This window comes from Pipistrellus hanaki (assembly GCF_964339955.1).
Source record: "Pipistrellus hanaki genome assembly, chromosome: X".
Classification (NCBI taxonomy): Eukaryota; Metazoa; Chordata; class Mammalia; order Chiroptera; family Vespertilionidae; genus Pipistrellus; species Pipistrellus hanaki.
The window spans coordinates 74424122-74443540 of record NC_140524.1 but is presented as its reverse complement, the minus strand read 5'-3'; the positions used below and the strand labels follow the sequence as shown (position 1 = coordinate 74443540).

The 19419-nt window shown below is 41.8% G+C and overlaps 1 protein-coding gene across 11 annotated transcripts in view; it reads right to left on the bottom strand.

Annotated features, from left to right (window-relative positions):
- The window catches only part of ARHGEF9 (Cdc42 guanine nucleotide exchange factor 9), a 306848-nt gene that overhangs the window by 50980 nt on the left and 236449 nt on the right, over positions 1 to 19419 (bottom strand). For all 11 annotated transcript variants that reach the window (XM_084869460.1, XM_084869456.1, XM_084869459.1 and 8 more), the window contains 2 exons: positions 18198 to 18377; positions 7235 to 7467 (listed from right to left, as the gene is read on the bottom strand). In XM_084869460.1, the coding sequence (XP_084725586.1) occupies positions 7235 to 7467; positions 18198 to 18377 (413 nt within the window). The remainder of the gene's footprint in view (positions 1 to 7234; positions 7468 to 18197; positions 18378 to 19419) is intronic.

The following is a 19419-nucleotide window of genomic DNA, read 5'->3' as shown; positions in this document are numbered from 1 at the left end:
CTAATGGGCACTTAGGCTGTTTCCAAATCTTAGCTATGGTGAATTGTGCTGCTATGAACATAGGGGTGAATATATTTTTTCTAATTGGTGTTTCTAGTTTCTTGGGATATATTCCTAGAAGTGGGATCACTGGGTTAAATGGGAATTCCATTTATAGTTTTTTGAGGAAATTCCATAATGTTCTCCACAGTGGCTGCACCACTCAGCATTCCTACCAGAAGTGCACGTCATCATCAAAATGTCCATTCTACCCAAAACAATCTATAGATTCAGTACACTACCCATTAAAATACCAATGGCATATTTCACAGACCTAGAATTAACTTTCCAAAAATTCATCTGTAATAAAAAGTCCCTAAATACCCACAGCAATCCTGAGAAAGAAGAACGAAGTAGGTAGGAACTCAGTACTAGATATCAAGCTGTATTACAAAGCCACTGTTCTCAAAACAGCCTGGTACTGGCACAAGAACAAATATATACATCAATGGAATAGAATAGAGAACCCAGAAATCAACCCAAACCACTATGCTCAATTAATATTTGACAAAGGAGACATGAACATACAATGGAGTCAACACAGCCTCTTCAATAAATGGTGGTGGAAAAATTGGACCAATACATGCAAAAAAAAAAAAAAAAGAAAAAAGAAAGAAATGAAACTAGACCACCAAGTTACACCATACACAAAAACAAACTCAAAATGGATAAAGGATTTAAGCATAAGATGGGAAACCATAAAAATACCAGATGAATCCATAAACAGCAAAATCCAGACATAGGCGGAAGGAATCTCTTCACTGATATTGCTCCTAGGACAATGGAAACTAAAGAGAAAATAAACAAATGGAACTATCCTACCTAATAAAAGAGTAGTGTGCAAATTAACCATCACTCTGCTCCACCAGCCACACTCACAAGCCACACTCACCAGCCAATCAGAGCGAGTATGCAAATAAACCCAACCAAGATGGCTTAGAGCCACAAAGAGTAGGAGGGAGGCATTTCCCCAGCAATGGAGGAAGCCAAGCTTTCTGCCTGCCCTTTCTGGCCTGAGCCTCCACTCAACACTACAAAGTTTCAAATATAGAAGGTAAACAAATCCAAACAGAAATGGCTGCTGCCACTGAGTGAGCAGGAGGCTTGGCTCTGCTCCAGGCTACAAAGTTTCAATTGTAGAAGGTAAATAAATTCCAGATATCAGGGTCTCCACTTGGGTAGCCAGGGGGCATGGCTGGCCTGCAAACCACCACAGGCCCTTCGCTCAGGTCGCCCCATGCCCCAAGGGAACCCCCACTCTGATCCGGGACACCCTTCAGGGCAAACCAGCTGGCCCCCACCCATGCACCAGGCCTCTATCCTATCTAATAAAAGAGTAATATGCAGATTGACCATTACTCCAACACACAATATGGCTGCCCCCATGTGGTCAAAGATCCTGCCCCTATGTGGACACAAGATGGCCAGCAGGGGAGGGCAGTTGGGAGGGACCAGGCCTGCAAGGGAGGATGGTTGTGGGTGATCAGGCAAGTAAAGGAGGGCAGTTGGGAGGCATCAGGCCTGCAAGGGAGGGCAGTTGAAAGGGACCAGGCCTGTAAGGGAGGGCAGTTGAGAGGGACCAGGCCTGCAGGGGAGGGAAGTTAGGAGTGACCAGGCTGACAGAGGAGTGAAGGTGGGGGCAAACGGGCTAGCAGGGGAGCAGTTGACATCAATCAGGCTGACATGGGAGTGGTTAGAGGGTGATCAGGCTCGCAGGCAGAAGCGGTTAGGGGCAATCAGGAAGGAAGGCAGGCAGGCAAGCAGTTGGGAGCCAGCAGTCCTGGATTGTGAGAGTGATCCCAGATTGGAGAGGGTGCAGGCTGGGCTGAGGGACAACCCCCCACCCTCGCACCTTTGCACGAATTTCGTGCACCGGGCCTCTAGTATAAAAATAAAAAGCTTTTGCACAGCAAAAGAAACCATCAACAAAACAAGTAAGCCCACTGTATGGGAGAACATATTTGCTAATGTTATCACCGATAAGGGTTTAATCTCCAACATTTACAGGGAATGCATACAACTTAACAAAAAGAAGATAAACAACCCATTAAAAAAAATGGGCAATGGACCTAAATAGATACTTTTCTAAAAAAGACAGAAGGAAGGCCAAGAGACCTATGAAAGCATGCTCAAAGTCACTAATCATCAGAGAGATGCAAATCAAAATGACAATGAAGTACCATCTCACACCTGTCAGAATGGCTATCATCAACAAATCAACAAACAAGTGCTGACAAGGATGTGGAAATAAAAGGAACTATCACCTATTTCTAAGGAACTCTGGCCCAAATCACTGTGAAATGAACAATATATAGATCATAGAAAAGTAGTGATTAGAACAGAGACTGAAGCCAGACTCCTTGGGCTCAAAGCTTAGCTTTGTCACTGACTAGTGGTGTGGCCTTTGTCAAGTTTCATTCACCCTCTCAGAGACTCAGTTTCCCACAAAATGGGGAACATTACCTTAGGATTTGTTGAGGGTTTAATCATCCATGTAAACTATTTTAATCCCTTACTCCAGTTTGATTTCTGTACAACTGCCAGATCCCAGTCTTCAACACTACTGCATTTAATCACCTCCAGTGATACAATGCTTACTATGCCTCTTAACCAGTTTATTTTGTCTCAAAACAACTCTGTTGAAAAATAAGCTCTTCTTTATCCCGATTCTTTATGAATATTAGCTATTATTAGTTTTTCTTCTGGATCTTATTACTGACTCATATTGAGCTTATGGCTGACTAATGTTTCCTACATCTCTTTGAAATATGCTGCCTGGAAGTTGCATGTCTCTCAATCTGTAGTTTAACTGTTAATTTCTTAAACACAACTGCAAATCTTTACATTTGTTCATGTTACATATCAGCCTTTTACAATAGATCTCCAGCCTATGGGGGGATCTATTGGGCTCTGTAACATTGTCAGCATTATTCTCTGGCAATACTATCTGAGCCTGCCATTTAGAAGCAGAATAGGGCAATGATAGAAGGTATGGTTGAAGTGTTGAAGCTGTTAACATAAATAAGTACCTATGTTCTTTGGGCTAGATTTCTGTCTCCTGCCATTCCTCTATCTAATTTGAGAGCATCAGAAAAATGCCTTAAGCTACTTTCTGTAAGGTAAAGCATAGAGCTATACTGCCCAATAAGGTAGCCATTAGCTACCTTTAAGTGAAATAAATTTTTTGTTCCTCAGTTTTATCAGCTACATTTCTTAGTACTTAGTAGCCATATATGGTCAGTGGCTACAATATTAGGTAGCATAGAAATAGAGCTTTTACATCACTGTAGAAAGTTCTACTGGACAGCACTGACATGAGAATGCTTATTACTTCATGCCTCACTCAACCATGAATTAATTCCTGCCATGGTGCTATACTGTCAGTTGACCTTTGCTATTTTTACCTGGCTGCCTTTCTCACAATGTTTATAGAGGAAATACTTGATCCCTAACTTGCCCTTTTAGCTTTAGTAGTGTGTGAAAAAAGTAAATAGCTATGGTTTAGTCAGAATCCTGCTCAGAGTCCCGAGAACTCCAGATGATGTGTGGGCCCAGGCCCCTAAGGAAGAGATTGACTGAAGCAAGATTTGTTACTCCAGATATCAGCTAAATGCCCTCTTATACACAGTCTTCATTCTTGTCAGCTTAAGGAAGGGTGGGTGGCAGGATGGGGACATGTCACCCTTCTGTAAGCAAAGGTAGTATTGTTCCCCATTTATCACTCTCCATCCATCTAATCTACCTCAGTAGCCACTTTGACTGCCTGCATTTCAGACCTACCTATCTTAACACCTATCACACTAAGCTTTTAAAGCTGGCAGCAACTTCTAATTGCCTTCAAATCCAAGCTACTTTGACATGCATCACAGGATCTGCCATCTTGATGCAGCTCGCTGAACCTGATAAAAGGGGTATAATGCTGGGCTCAATGGGGCATTCTGAAGGAAAATAGGGACTGATATAGCCTGTCACCATCTGAGCCATTCTCTCAGCACTCTTTTAAAAAAATATATTTTATTGATTTTTTACAGAGAGGAAGAGAAAGGGAATAGAGAGTTAGAAACATCAATGAGAGAGAATCATTGATCAGCTGCCTCTTGCACACCCCCCACTGGGGATGTGCCCACAACCAAGGTACATGCCCTTGACCAGAATCAAACCTGGGACATTTCAGTCTGCAGACCGATGCTCTATCCATTGAGCCAAACTGGTTTCGGCCCTCTCAGCACTTTTGATCCCAGGGGATAGAGGAAGAGGGGACCAGGGACCCAGAGGGAAAAGAAGCCTTGAGAAAGGGATTCCAGTCACATAGTGAAGTAGCACAGAAATGGCAAATCCCAGGCAGATGACCTATCTTATTGGTTCCCACTAAACTCAAAAGGCCCTGAGGTTGCTTTGACCTAAGAAACTAACATAGCCTTTTAAAAAAATATATATTCTATTGATTTTTTACAGAGAGGAAGAGAGAGGGATAGAGAGTTAGAAATGTCAATGAGAGAAAATCATCGATCAGCTGACTCTTACACACCCCCTACTGGGGATGTGCCCGCAACTAAGGTACATGCCCTTGACTGGAATCGAATCCGGGACCTTTCAGTCTACAGGCCGATGCTCTATCCACTGAGCCAAACCAGTTTCGGCCTAACATAGCCTTTTGCTGTGCTTTGAAAATGGTCTTTCTGAGCTCTTAAAAGCAATTATGTAACATATAATTTACCTCGTTGAAATCATCTATCCCCAAGTATGATTTTTAGAGCCTCCTGCTAGGTTCCATGGAACAGATACTCAGGATTAGGTGGGAAATGAACTGTGATATAAAAACATTTGAAAGCCACTATTTGAATATACCAGTTTTAAAACTATTGGTCTGGAGGCTGCTCCACTGAGATTTAGGTACAATAGTGGCTTCTTTTGGTCATTTAACACCATGAAGTTTAACTGTGGAGGGCATTTAGTCTCAAGTTATCATGAGTTAGCAGAACTGAAAGACACCTTGCAGACTGGCGAATACAATGGCTGACAAACCTTCTTGGGCATGGAAATCACTTGGAGGGCTCTTTAAAAAGGTTTAAAAAGTTAGGTTTCCAGTACTGGTTGGAGCACCATCATGTACACCAAAAGGCTGTGGGTTTGATTCCAGATCTGGGCACATACCTAGGTTTCAGGTTCAATTCCAAGTTGGGGCATGTACAAGAGGCAACTGATTGAGGTTTCTCTCTCACATTAATGTTTCTCTTTCAAGTCAATAAACATAGCCTTGAGTGAGGATTAAAAAAAAAAAAAACCTAAATTTTTTTAAAAAAGAGCTAAGTTCTCAGACCACTGTTCAAAATTTGTGTCCCTGTTTTGCCACAGACTTGCTCTTTGTCATTTCACTGTCTGGGCCTCAGTTTCTCTAGCTATAGAAGGAGGAAGTCTGACTAAAATACCTTCCTTTAAGGGTTTTTCCATTATAAGTGCTATAAATATTTTCCATTTTTATTTTCAAAATATCTTAATTTTAGTGGGGGTTCTTCAATGTCTTACGTTAGCTCTCACAAAAAACTGTATCCTTAAAAAACTTGGCATTCAGTTCTGACAATGGATTGTATTAAATCTTTTCAAATGAGATTTAGTCACCTCAAAATTTCATATCTAATGAATATTGCCACCATTCCCAAGCTAGCAAACAGACACAGGGAGGAGAGAGAAGAATCCTCCTTTGCAAGGTCCTTCTCTACCTGCCTTCCTCATAGCCAACAGAGCATGGAAGGCACAATTACCACTGGTGGTGTTACTCACATAAAGAGAGAGTCCAGTGTCACTGTATTTGGATTCATATCTGAAATCTATCCAGGGCTCCAAAACTACTGAAGCACATGACCCATGATTTACTTAGAAAAACATCAACTTAAAAATAAACACATGGATTGACCTAGAAGTTTGACATAAACAAAACCAACTGGCCAAAACTCATGGCCTTATGCAACTACCTCTAGAAGTCATATCCAAGGAACCCAGGCAATGGAGCCAAATAAAAGTAGGAAACAGGCCTAATACGAATCAGATAGGAAGCTAAAAACAATTGGCCAAAGGCCTTCTTTCTTCTTGGAGTGCTCAATCAGAAAGAAAGCAAAGAGCTGGGCCAGCTGGTCTAAGATTAGGGATCTAATACCAATTAAAGGCAGTGTAAAAACAGGCTGAGGACTCTAGTTCATGAAGTAAAACACGTAAAAGAGTGGGAGAGTTCCCCACTCAACCATGAATTAATCCCTACCACAGTGCCATACTGTCAGTCAACCTTTGCCATTTTGGTTCACTTTAGACCATCCCCATTGTTGGAGATGCACCCAGCATATACCTTACTAGTAGGAGGTTAGGAGTGCCATTTCCATTCTGAGAGATAAACTTCTTGGTCCATTTTGAGTTGGTTTTCTTGAAAATATTAAAAACCTTTATAAAAAACTTCAGGGGAAGTTTCAAGTCTATTTTCCCCCAGTATGTTCAGGGTCTAATGGGAAAGTACAGTTGGAATGAGGCAGAACAGGATAGAAAAGATAAAGAAAAGCAAGGAGTTAACCTTGCAGAATAAATGTAAGGTCAGTATAGTTGGGCAGGCTATTTCCAAAATATTTAAATCTATTAAGCAGAGTAGAAAATAACAGTTGAACAATTATTCCATCTGTGTTGAATTACTTGGCTAAACTCAGGACTAAGGACCAGACTATAAGCTCCCTAAAGGCAGGGATTAAGTTGTACAATAATGATGATGCATAATGATTTTGTGCATACTGATTTACATCTATTTTAAAAAACAGAGCATGATAATATTTAATATACAAGTTTGATACAACCAAAAAGTGAAACACCAGAATAAAATAGTAACAAAAACATGGAATTTCATTTGCAATGCATAAGAAACGGTTAACATCTTTAGTCATAAATAAGCTCTTAAAAACCAGTAACAGAGGCACTATAATGTAAGGAAACTTGCTTTACAACTTTATAAGCAACTCTCAAGTTATCATGAGTTAGCAGAACCTTCCCTTACTTTATACATATAACAGCCTTGAGAGGTAAGCAAGAATATGTCATCATCCCATTGTGCAAAGAAGCTAACAGAAGCTCAGACAAGGAAAAAGAACATACATACTTAGTAAGAACCAACATGTAGAGGAGGCTCTTTCCTCCACTCCTGCCTCCCTTAATCCCTTACCTATGGTCCTGGGCAGTATACTTGAGGAGCTCAGCCAACTGTAAGGGATACTTGCAGATTTTCTGGACTGGAGTCAGAAGGAAACCATCAATAGCTATGTCGATCATCTGCTGCAAGAGGCGACAGGCCTCAAAGAAGTGCTGATAGCGGCTGTCCTTCATCAGTTTGGAGAGCTCCATGCAGGCATCCAGATGGTTGTTACAGTATTCAGAGTATATCCAGAATCCATCTTGCTGTGAACAGAAGAAAAAATGGAGAAAGTAAAAGACTGCTGAGGATTCCAAAAGAAGTTTTGGAGTTTTGGAGAAATGGAAGGAAAAAAGACCCTGTTATATAGGAATGTTAACATGATATTATCAATCTTCCTAAATTAATTCATAATTTAATAATAAAAATAATTATTTGGAAACTAGAAAAATTTATTGTAAAACTTAATATAGAAAAAATAAATAGCTAGAGTAAGGAAATTCTATAAATGAAGGGCAATGAGGACAGACAGGCCCTCACAATAGGAAATATACCACAGCAATAAAACTTTAGAAATTTCTGGCATGGCAGACTAAATGTTTTAGAAAAATCTTAGCCAGAAAAGCTAGAAAAATATAATAATTTCTGTTCAAAGAAATCACATTATCCAGAGGCTCAAACTGTCTCCACAGAATATACCTTAGGAAATACACCTTGGATTATTTAGGGGTAAAGAGGTCATGATGTATACAAATTTAACAGATGGCTAAGAAAAAATATATGAGTGGATGTATGTACATATACATATATATGTAGAGAGGTGGGAAGAGGAGAGGGTAAAGAGAAAGACAGAGAGCATATTCAAATTATAAATTAAAAGCAGTGAAATGTTATATTAACAATAAGTGAATCTGGGCAAATAGTATATGAATGTTCTTTGTACTTTTCTTACTTTACAACTTTCCTGTAAGTTTGAAATTATTTCTAAGTTTAAAATTAACCTCTACAAATGTTCTTATACATTGTTTAAAACTCATACAATGTTTACTTGATACATAAAACTTAAAAGAAATAATAGGCAATACAAATTGATAGATTAAAAAAATCAAGATTGAGTTATTATTACACACAGACTTAAAAATACTAAATAGGCAAGCCCTACAGATAGGAAGAAATTGGAAAATATATATATCTAAATAAAGAGGGAGAGAGTGTGAGTGAGTAAAGGGGCAAGAGGGGCATGTGTAGACATGTGTGGTATGTGTGTGGGTGAATGAGGAACCGATAAATATCTTAGAAGTCCCAGCAACTGGGAGAACAGGCTCTCCTATATTGGGAACCCCTGCTGATGCTGAAGGCACCCCAAGACTTGCTAGGCTTTGGTGTGGAACCCACAGCATCTTGTATAGGGAAGTAACAAAGGCCAGGAGTGCTGCAACACCAAAATCCAGACTACTTCACATAGCACCCCAGGACCTGTGCAGGGAGTTGCCTGCAGCCATAACACATGTGGAACCACCACTGTGCTCAGGCAGTGAGCAGTTTGATACCATGACATAGGTCCCAGATATCTGCAGTGAGTACTTGCTGGACAGATATCTTGAGCTATGCATCTTAGATGAAGCCCAAACCCAATGCTCCAGAATCCCGTGCTTTAGGTCCCCATGCTGTGAGTGCAAGCCACGGGCATCCCACTCCTTGCTCCATCCCTAGTTCTAGTACAGAGCCACAGCCTGGTGCATGCTACACCCTCACCCAGACAGAGCCCTCACCCAGTGATTATCCCATCCCCCACACAGAACGAGCCATTGGCAAGCGTGCACTCTGCCAGCACACAGAAAGAGCTTTGGCTGGTGTGCACCCCACCCCCAGCATAGACAGAGCTGCAGCCCAGTGTTTGCTATGCCCCCAGCAGAGACAGAGCCTCTGACCAGTGGGTGCCCCACCTTGGCACAGACGGAGTGGCAGCCTGGTATGCACCCAGCCCCTGGCAAAAACGAAGCCTTGGGCCAGTGTGTGCTACACACCCAGTAGATACAGAGCCATTGGACAGTGGGTGCTCTGCCACCAGCACAGACAGAGCCTTTGGCCACTGAGTGCCCCACCCCAGCATAGACAGAGCCTTTGGACTGTGTGTGCTTTTAACCGAGCACAGTCACAGATGTCACCTGGCACATGCCCTACCCTCAGCCCAGGCCAGAGCTGCTGGTGGGACCCAGTGTGCCCAGCAACAGGTCACAGAACCACACTGCAAGTGCACTGCTAGAGGGACTTAGGCACTATTCTGCCTTAGAAGCTGGGCCACACAGAAAATTGTATGCCAGAGGATTCTGGGTCTTCACAGAGAGTCACAAAATAGAGCAACTATGCACCCATACCTGCCAACTCTGAGAAACAGAAAACTGAGGAACCAGACTGGAGGAGAAGGGGGTACAATTCAGAGTAGAGACAATAATGGTGTGAAACTCAAGGCAGACCCAACCCCTGTGGTAAGGGTCCAAGACCTTTGGACTGCTAGGCGCTTTAATGAATGGGACCCCCAGCAGGGAGACCAGAGCAAGAAAGAAACAAAAAATAGGGAGAAAAAGAAACAATCACCAAGGAAAGAAAAGAAATAATCACCAGAAAAGGAACTGAATGAAACAGAGGCATGCAAAATGTCAGAGAAAGAATTCAGAGTAAGGGTCATACAGTTCCTAGACAGGCTAGATGAGAAAATCAATAACTTATGTAAGAATCAAGAGGAAATAAAAAAATGATACAACTACAATAAAAAACACATTGGAAGGTTTCAATAGTAGACTAGAAGAAATGGAGGACCGAATCAGTGAGCTAGAAGACAGGGTAGGAAAACACACCCAATCTGAATAGCAATTGGAGAAAAAAATAGAAAGCAGGAGGAGAGTTTGAGGGAGCTTAGGGACATTAAATTAAGCAATATCCATATAATAGGGGTGCGAGAAGGACAACAAGAAGAGCAAGGATTAGAAAACATATTTGAAGAAATGACAGAAAATTTCCCTGGTTTGAGGAAGAAAAAAGTCACACAAACACCAAGATACCCAAACAAGATGAACCCCAAAAGACCTACACCAAGATACATCATAATTACAATGGCAAACATTAACAGCAAAAAGAGGATCTTAAGCACTGCAAGAGGGAAACAGAGAGTTACCTACAAGGGATCTCCTATTAGATTATCAAATCATTTCTCAACAGAAACACTTCAGGCCAGAGGGCAATGAAATGAAGTATACAAAGTGATGCAAAACAAAGGACTGAATCGAAGAATACTATCCATCAAGGCTATCATTCAAAATTAAAGGGGAAATCAGGAGCTTCGCAAATAAAAAAAAAAGGCTAAAGGAGTTTATTACTACTAAGTCAGCAATGTAAGAAATGCTAAAGGGACTGTTGTAAAAAGAAAAAATAGAAAAGGAATAAAAAACACAGGCACAAAAAATAAAAATGGCTACAAACAAGTACTTATCAATAATAATTTTAAATGTAAATTGATTAAATGCTCTAATCAATAGACATAGGGTGGCTGAATGGATAAGAAAACATGATCCATATATGCTTTCTATAGGAGACCCACCTCATAACAAGGGACTCACAAACTGAAAGTGAAGGGATGGAAATATATTTTTAAGGCAAACAAAAATGAAAAACAACAACAACACAAAGCTGGGGTACAAATATTTACATCTGACAAAATATACCTCAAAATGAAGGCCATAACAAGAGATAGTGAAGGCCACTTCATAATACTAAAGGGAGCAATTCAACAAGAGTATATAACTCTGATAAACATATATGTAACCAATGAAGGAGCACCCAAATACATTAAAAAAAATAAACTTCTGGAAGATATCAAGGGAAAGATTGACAGCAATACAATCATATTAGGGGACTTTAATACCCTATTGACATTACTGGATAAATCCTCTGGACAAAAATTCAACAAAGAAACAGCAATCCTCAATGACTCAGTAGATCAGATGGACTGAATTGACATCTTTTGAACATTTCACCCTAAAACCATAAAATATATATTCTTCTCAAGTGCACATGGGACATTTCCAAAGATAGAACACATATTAGGACATAGGCTAAGTCTCTACAAATTCAAGAAGACTGAAACCATATTAAGCATCTTCTGATATCACAATGACATAAAACTAGAAATTGAAAGGGTTAAAGAGAGTAAAATGGGACAAAGAAAACATATTGTGCTTAGCATATATCTTGCAGAAAGCTTGCAATCTTGAGCACAGCATAGTCCAGATAGCCACTGAACATCTGGCTCCAGGAAGAGCCAAGGACAGATCAGACCCTTACATCAGCAGAATGGCTTGTAGCCAGCAAAAGTTAATAAAAACATTTCCCTTCCTTTACTCTCCGCTGATTCCTTTGTCGGACCCAGCCTAGCTGTAACCCAAGTGCCTGAAATAAATGCTTATTTTGATACATTATGGCCTTATGTCATAGATGTTGGAACCCAGCCCACTCCACACCTTTCATTTGGCACCAAAACCTAGGAAGGTCTAGTGAGGGGTCCGGTAAGAGCCATTGCATGGTTCTAGCAACTGGGCACTTGGCACTCAGAGAGACCATGATTGTCCAGCTCCTGAGCTCCCTGTGTGTCCAAGGAAGGCCCCCAGCCATGCATGAACACAGCTGAACTTCTGCTGGACTCATGACGCCTACTTGGGTCCTCCTAGCTTTCCTCCAGACTGATCTGGGTTATGCCCATGACTTGATAGTGGACCTCTTCTTGTCTTGCTTCCTTCTCCATCAACACTAGGCATAAACTCATAATTAAGTGGCTTTAGTCTGTTTTCCCACATTCTGGACTGCCCTGTCATTTTGGGTTTGGAGCCAGGCTCTGGGCTGTTACAGAATGGCCAGCCCCACAAAAACCCAGCACTGCTCAGGACAAGTCCTCCAGGGAAACTAGGTTCCCTTGCCCACTTTTTTGATGGGGTCACCTGTCACAGAGGGAGGGCTCAGTCTATTTCTTGTGAACATTAGGGGGGGATGGAGACGCCTTTCTCTGCCTTAACTTCACTGAGAACAGACCTTAAGCCACAGTCCATCACCATAGGGAATTCTCAATTGACCATTCCCTGCACCACACCCCTGGGCTGTGTACTTAAGAATCTTCAGACCCTAGGATTTACTGGCCTCACTATAAATTAGACAATGGGTTCCAATGGCCTGAAAACAGCACATTCGATTTCCAATTCTTAACTGACCTTAACAATTTCTGTTGCAAAGAGGGCAATTGGTCTGAGGTCTCATATATCCAGGCTTTTTTCATACACAGGACACATGTTTCTCTATGTGACAGCTGCTCACAGATTGTCCTTCATCACTAAGCCCCTGAGGATCTCAAATCTTTCTCTTCCTTCTCCACTTTTGATCCCATCTACCATCCCCCTGCCCCTAGCCTATAGCTCCTCCAATTCAGCTGCCTGAGAAGGCAGCCCAAAAAGCAGTTAATTATGAAAAATTAGCAAATATCACCCAAAAAAGACATGAAAATCTGGCAGTCTTCCTCTCTTGCCTTACACAGGCCACAAGAAAATACACCAATCTTGACCATATAAGCCCAGAAGGAACAATTACCCAACAAGACCTTTTAAACATGACCTTTAAGATTTTTAATAATAGAGAAGAGGAAACCCAAATCAAAAAACAAAGGCAAGATCAGGCCAAGGCTAAGGCCCATATGAAGGCCTTTCAACTCCTAGCCACCACTCTTATGAGCCCCCAAAAAAGTGCTGGATCTCCAACCAAGGGTAAGTTATGGGGTAAGCCTCCTCCAGGCCCATACTTCAAATGCAACAAGGAAGGACACTGGACCAAATCTTGGCCCAAACCTGAGACCTCTGCATAGGCCTTGCCCCAGGTGTGGAAATCAGAATGTACTCTGGCCCCTCCAGGTCAGATCTCAGCAAGGCTGCCCTCTGGATCCGGTTTAGAGCTTTCAGACCTCTTGGGACTAGGCACCGAAGACTAAAGCTGTCCAGACCCAGACAAGGCCCCACAGACTTACATCACCAGGACAGAGCCTTGGGTAACAATTGTGGTGGCAGGTAAGCTATTTCCTTTTTAATTGATATTGGGGCCACTTATTTTGCCCTGTCCAAATTCAGTGGGACCCTTGTCCCCTCTTTAGTATCTATTATGAGGATTGATGGATTGGTATCAGTCATTAGCCACCTAAACTCTACACTGCATCTTACTAAATACCCCCTTATCCACTCTTCTTGCCTGACTGTGACGATACATGCATCCCCTCATAAAGCCCAGTTATCCCAAACGACAATCACCTACCTCAGTTTCACTCTCACCCCACAAAACTATGCCATTCCTTAGACGGCAAAATCTTTATCTCCTCAATCACTGTCCCCTCCTCTAAACAAAAAAGACTCCTTTCTCAGACTTGCTGGATACTCCCGCCTCTGAGTTCCAAACATCAGTCTTCCCACAAAGCTCCTCTCTATGGCAAAGGGACTCCTCAATGAGCCTTTGATCCCAAGGCCAGAATTCTTACCCTTTTAATGCTCTGAAAACTGCTCTGACCTCAGCACCTTCTCACACCACTCGCCCCCTTTTCCCAAAGGACAACTTTCTCTACTGCAAAACTACAAACCTTACTTAACAGTTGGGCTACTATCAGAAGATGCACTCATTATCACCCAAACCTTAGCATGTTATCTCTGGGTGAAAATACGGCAGTTTTAAAGCCAAGCAGCTAGAGGCCTGGGAATAGGCTTCTGGCTTGTTCCCCTTCACCTACCCCCCCCACCCCCGCCAACCTTTTCTCCAGCCTCATATGCCTATACATAATTTTCCAAAGTCTTTGACAACTTAAAAACTTTGGAGCATTGGTTGGTTAAATGATAAACATCTAAATATTTCAATAAGTTTCAAGTTCACCTAATTTTAGCTTTTATTACAGAAAGTCTATAAAGTAAATTTATAACTGTTAATAATATGTCCTATACTTCATTAAAAATATATTAAAAGTGAGAATGTTCATAAATGTCAATCTAAGAAATGCTGACTGTAGGAGGAAATGTTAAAAGGAAGTTATATAAATGACACAGGCCAGTAAGCCAAAACAAGCAGAATAGGGAAACTGAAATAGTATAGGACATATCATTAACAGTTATAAATTTACTTTATAGACTTTCTATAATATGCTAATGACCTGGTCATTACCCATTATGGCATCCCACTCATTAGCATATTAACTCTTTATTAGTATAGATAGCCAAGATCTGGAAATAGCCCAAGTGTTCATCAGTAGATACAGGGATAAAAAAGCGGTGGTACACAATGGAATACTACTGTGCTATAAAAGGGAATCAACTTTTACACTTTGCAACATAATGGATGGACCTGGAGAATATCATGCTAATTGAAATAAGCCAGTCAGAGAATGTCAAGTACCATATGATTTCACTCATGTGAAATTTAATGAACAAACTGACTACCAAGCAAAATAGAGACAGACTCATACACAGAGAGCAGACAGACAGCTGTGGTGGGGTGAGTTGCGAAGGTGGAGCAATTGAGCAAAATGGGTAGGGGGGATAACTCATGAGCTTGGACAACAGTGTGGTGATTGCAGGGGTGGAGGGGGGTGGGTGAAGGTGGTAGATAGCCTAGAGGATAAAAGGTGATGCAAAAATTAATCTTTTTAAAAATTAATACATCATGATTAAGTAGGGTTTATCACAGCAATGCAATTACCATTTAATGTGAAAATTACTCAATACAAATTCACATCCTATATAATAAAGAGGTGATATGCAAATTAACTCCCACCCTCACAAGATGGCTGCTTATGACCAGGCTGGCAGGGAGTTAGTAAGGGACAACCAAACGACTGAACAAGCAGGCTGCATTGGGTGACTAGGCTGGCAGGGGGGCAGTTGGGGGCAACCAGGCTTGTGGGGGGGTGCAGTTGGGGGCGACCAGGCCAACGGGGGGGAGGGGGCAGTAAGAGGCGACCAAGCTGGGGGCGGGGCAGTTAGGGGCAACCAAGCGGGCATGCAGAGGCAGTGAGGGGTTATCAGACCTGCAGGGGGAGCAGTTAGGGGCGATCAGGCAGGTGAGTGATTAGGAGCCAGCAGTCCAGTATTGTGAGAGGGATTAGGCCTAAACTGGCATTTGTACATCCCCCAAGGGGTCCCGGATTGGAGAGAATGCAGGATGGGCTGAGGGGACCCCCCTAGTGCATGAAATTCATGCACTGGGCCTCTAGTATTAACAGATTAAAGGGTAAGAGCATATGATAATTTCAATGGATTGGTGGTTCTTTTTGACCTCCAGATAGTTGACAATGTCTGGAGACATTTTTGGTTGTCACAGCTGGGGTACTTGGAGTTGCTACTAGCACCCACTGGATAGAGACCAGAAATGCTGTTAAACACCCTACTATGTACAGGGCAGGCTTCAATTGAATATCAACATTTGATATTCTACTTAACCTCTCAACACTATGTTTGTAATATCTATAAGCATTGTTATAAGGTTCATACACCTATTTGTTGGGTTTTGCTACATAATATCCCACAGTAAGCATCTGCTGTTTCTTATTCATCCCTTGGTGATAAATACCTTAATTGCTTCTAATTACAATCCACTGCACATAACACTGCCATACAATGAACAGCCATGTAAATGCTCCCTCATGGATCTTTTTAAGAACTTTTCTGGGATACATATTCAGAAATGGAAGCACTAGTTCATACATATCCTTAACTTTGATAAATACTTTCCATGTGCTTTCTGGAATGGCTGAAAAAGTTTAAATACTGTGCAGAAAAGATAACATATCAGGCCTGAAGCTGCTATCCTTAGAAAGATCTGTTAGAAATGTTGGCCTTCACTGGCATCTTGGAATTTGGATCTCAAGAGGCTTCTGACTATTCCCTGGCAATGGTGGCTCACTATGCTTAAACTGTTTATGTAAACAATGTGGTTTATACTGAATGCCCCCTTTCCTTCTGGGAGTCTAGAATTTGCCTATATGCTAGGCAAAGGGTGTCTATGTGACCAGACACCTCATAAAGTGCTTACGTACTGAGACCCTAATGAATTTCCCTGGTAGAGAATAATTCATATGTATTGTCACAACTTATTGCAAGGGGAGGGAATTAAGTGCATTTTAGGTGCCCTACTCAGAGAAGACTCTTGAAAACTTGAGCATGGTTTTGTCCAGACATTACTCATGGTTCCTTTTCCTTTTGCTGATATTGCTTTGTATCCTTTAGCTAAATAAATTATAACCATGAGTATAACTATATGTTGAGTCCTGCAAGCCCCTCTAGTAAACAACCAAATTACATATCCATGAGTAAAGCAGTATTTTTCAAGAAGACTTACTTTTAGCTACACACTTTTTATGTGCCACTTGAAATTTGTATCATGTGCACATGTTATCTCTTTAAAAAATAAATACTTTATAAAATGGGAGAAGAGAGTTGTCAAAACAACTTTGTCAGCTATGAATAAGACCCAAGAGAACCACAGGGATATAGAGTGAAAATATCCTATATAATAAAAGGCTAAGATGCAAATAGACCAAACCGTAGAACAACTGGTTGCTATGATGCACACTGACCACCAGGGGCAGGTGCTCAGTGAAGGAGCTGCTCCCTGGTGATCAGTGCATTCCCACAGGGGGAACGCTGATCAGCCAGACGCCAGGCACATTGCTGATTAGTACAGTGGGAGTGGCAGGAGTCTCTCATGTCTCCGTGGCAGCGTTAAGGAACCTTTGGAAGATGTCCGACTGCCGTGGGGAGCGGGCTTAAGTCAGCAGGAAGACAACCCCCAAGAGGTCCCAGACTGTGAGAGGGCGCAGGCTGGGCTGAGGGACCCCTATCCCCAGTGCATGAATGTTGTTCACCAAGCCTCTAATATATATAATTGATTTCAGAGAAGAAGGTAGATGGAGAGAGAGAAAGAAACATCAATGATCATCACAGATCAGCTGTCTCCTGCATGCCCACACTGGGGATCAAGCCTGCAACCCGGGCATGTGCCCTTGGTTTGAATCAAACCCAAGATCCTCTAGTCCTCAGGCCGATGCTCTATCCACTTAGCCAAACCAGCTAGGGCTAGAATGAACCTTCTTATATTCCAGATGAGGAAGCCCAAAGAAGGTAATGGACTTATCCAAAGTTAGCCAGACAGTTATTATAGACACAGGACTCAAATCCTCATTTTTCCTTTATCCTAGTGCTCCTTTCTCTAAGCCACATGGCCTCTTTTCCTACACATATCATTTCTACCCTAGTTCTTTCTCCTAAATGCCTCACAGAGACCTATTTTCATGCTGGCCATGGGCTTTCCTATTACTCAGATCCCTGAATTCTCCATGTAGTGAATAATTTCAAAGACCTTCCAAAACACCAGGTCGCACAGAAACTGAACCCAACAGAAAAAAAAAGCTGAGGAAAAATCTTACTGGTAACTCTCTTAAGGAGAGAGAAAAGAGAGGGGGAATGTAAAGTAAGAGAGTTCTAGTTCAAATTACAGTACCTTCCTAAGTCCTCATGTACTGGCAAAGTTATCAACATTGGAGTCAGAGAAGAATCCATCCACTACAAGACAAACCACCTGAGCAGGACCAGGGAGCTCAGACACTCCTTCCAATGCTTCTTCTTTTTTTTTTTTTTTTAATAGCTTTTTCTTTTTTTTTATTGAGTTTGTTGGGTGGCATTGGTTAATAAAATTATACCAGAAATGATATAGGCTTCAGGTGTACAATTCTATAATAAATCATCTGTATATTGTATTGTGTGTTTACCAACCCAAGTAAAGTATCCTTCCATTCCCATTTATCTCCCCTTTACCCTCCTATACTCCCTCCACCCGCTTCCTTCTGGTAATCACCATACTGTTTTCTCTGTCCATGACTCTTCCTTTTTTAACCTCTCTTAAAACCCTCCCCAAAGAGAAAGATACTTACATGTTCCAGGAAGCAGGGTCCTATCTCACTGAGGTGGGGGTCATCATTGTTGTACTGTTTCTCCAGGTCTCTCACAAAGCCCATCTGAAACCTGTAGATGTCTTCAATGTTCCCAAAGATGATCTTCAATTGCTCATCACTGAACATGTCCCTTCTCTTTCGGCATTGCTTCAGGTAGCCCTGTGGACAAAAAAAAAAAAAAAAAAAAAAAAGAGCCCAGTCTGAGGATATCCCTGGTTCCTTGAAAGTTTTACCACTTTTTAAATAGTTGGAGCCTCAATTCAATCCCATGAGGCAGATAGGAAATAATCCTATATAATAAAACCCTAATATGCAAATTGACCGGACTGTGGAACGACTGGTCGCTATAATTGTGCTCTAAATACCAGGGGGCAGATGTTCAACGTAGGAGCTACCCCCTGGTGGTCAGTGTGCTCCCACAGGGAGAGTGCTGCTCAGCCAGAAGCTGGGCTCATGGCTGGCAAGTGCAGCGGTGATGTTAGTAGCCTCTCCTGCCTCTGCTACAGGCAGGTGATAAGGAGCCAAGGGTCCTGGACTGCGAGAGCTGCAGACTGTGCGAAGGATGTTTGACTGCTGGGGGATTGGGCCTAAGCTGGCAGTCAGACATCCCCTGAAGGGTCCTGGACTGCAAAAGGGCATAGGGACCCTCCCTCCCCCACTGAGTGCACTGGGCCTCTGGTCATTTATATTTTTCATATGAGAAAATTAAGGTTTAGAGAAGGAAGCCACTCCACCAGTGAAAAATTAGAAAAGTTGGATCTCAAGCAATCTTCAGCATGCAAAGACTTGAGTATAGAGCTTTGTCTGCAATTCTCTATGACAAAGACCCCCAAAGGATCATTTCTTAGAAGCTGGTTAAGCATAAACATTTTCATTAATTTTAGTAGTTATTGATTTAGTTGGATATATTCCTATCTCTAAAGTTCTTTCTTTTAGGACCAATTCAAAAGATCTTCATAACATCTACAACAACTTGGCAACAGACACCCCAGCAAGAAACTTCCTAAGAGGGAACAGGAATTGACAAAACCAAACAAACCATTTCTTAAAGCAATATCTTAGCCATCTAAGGTAGCTGGCCTGGAGAAATAGTTTGAATGAGCTCAGTCAACAAGCCCACCGGTGTCCAGGCATGGTGTTTTTAACAGAGTAAATGTTCAGGACACATTTGTAAATAATCAGAGTATTCAATACAGCTAGC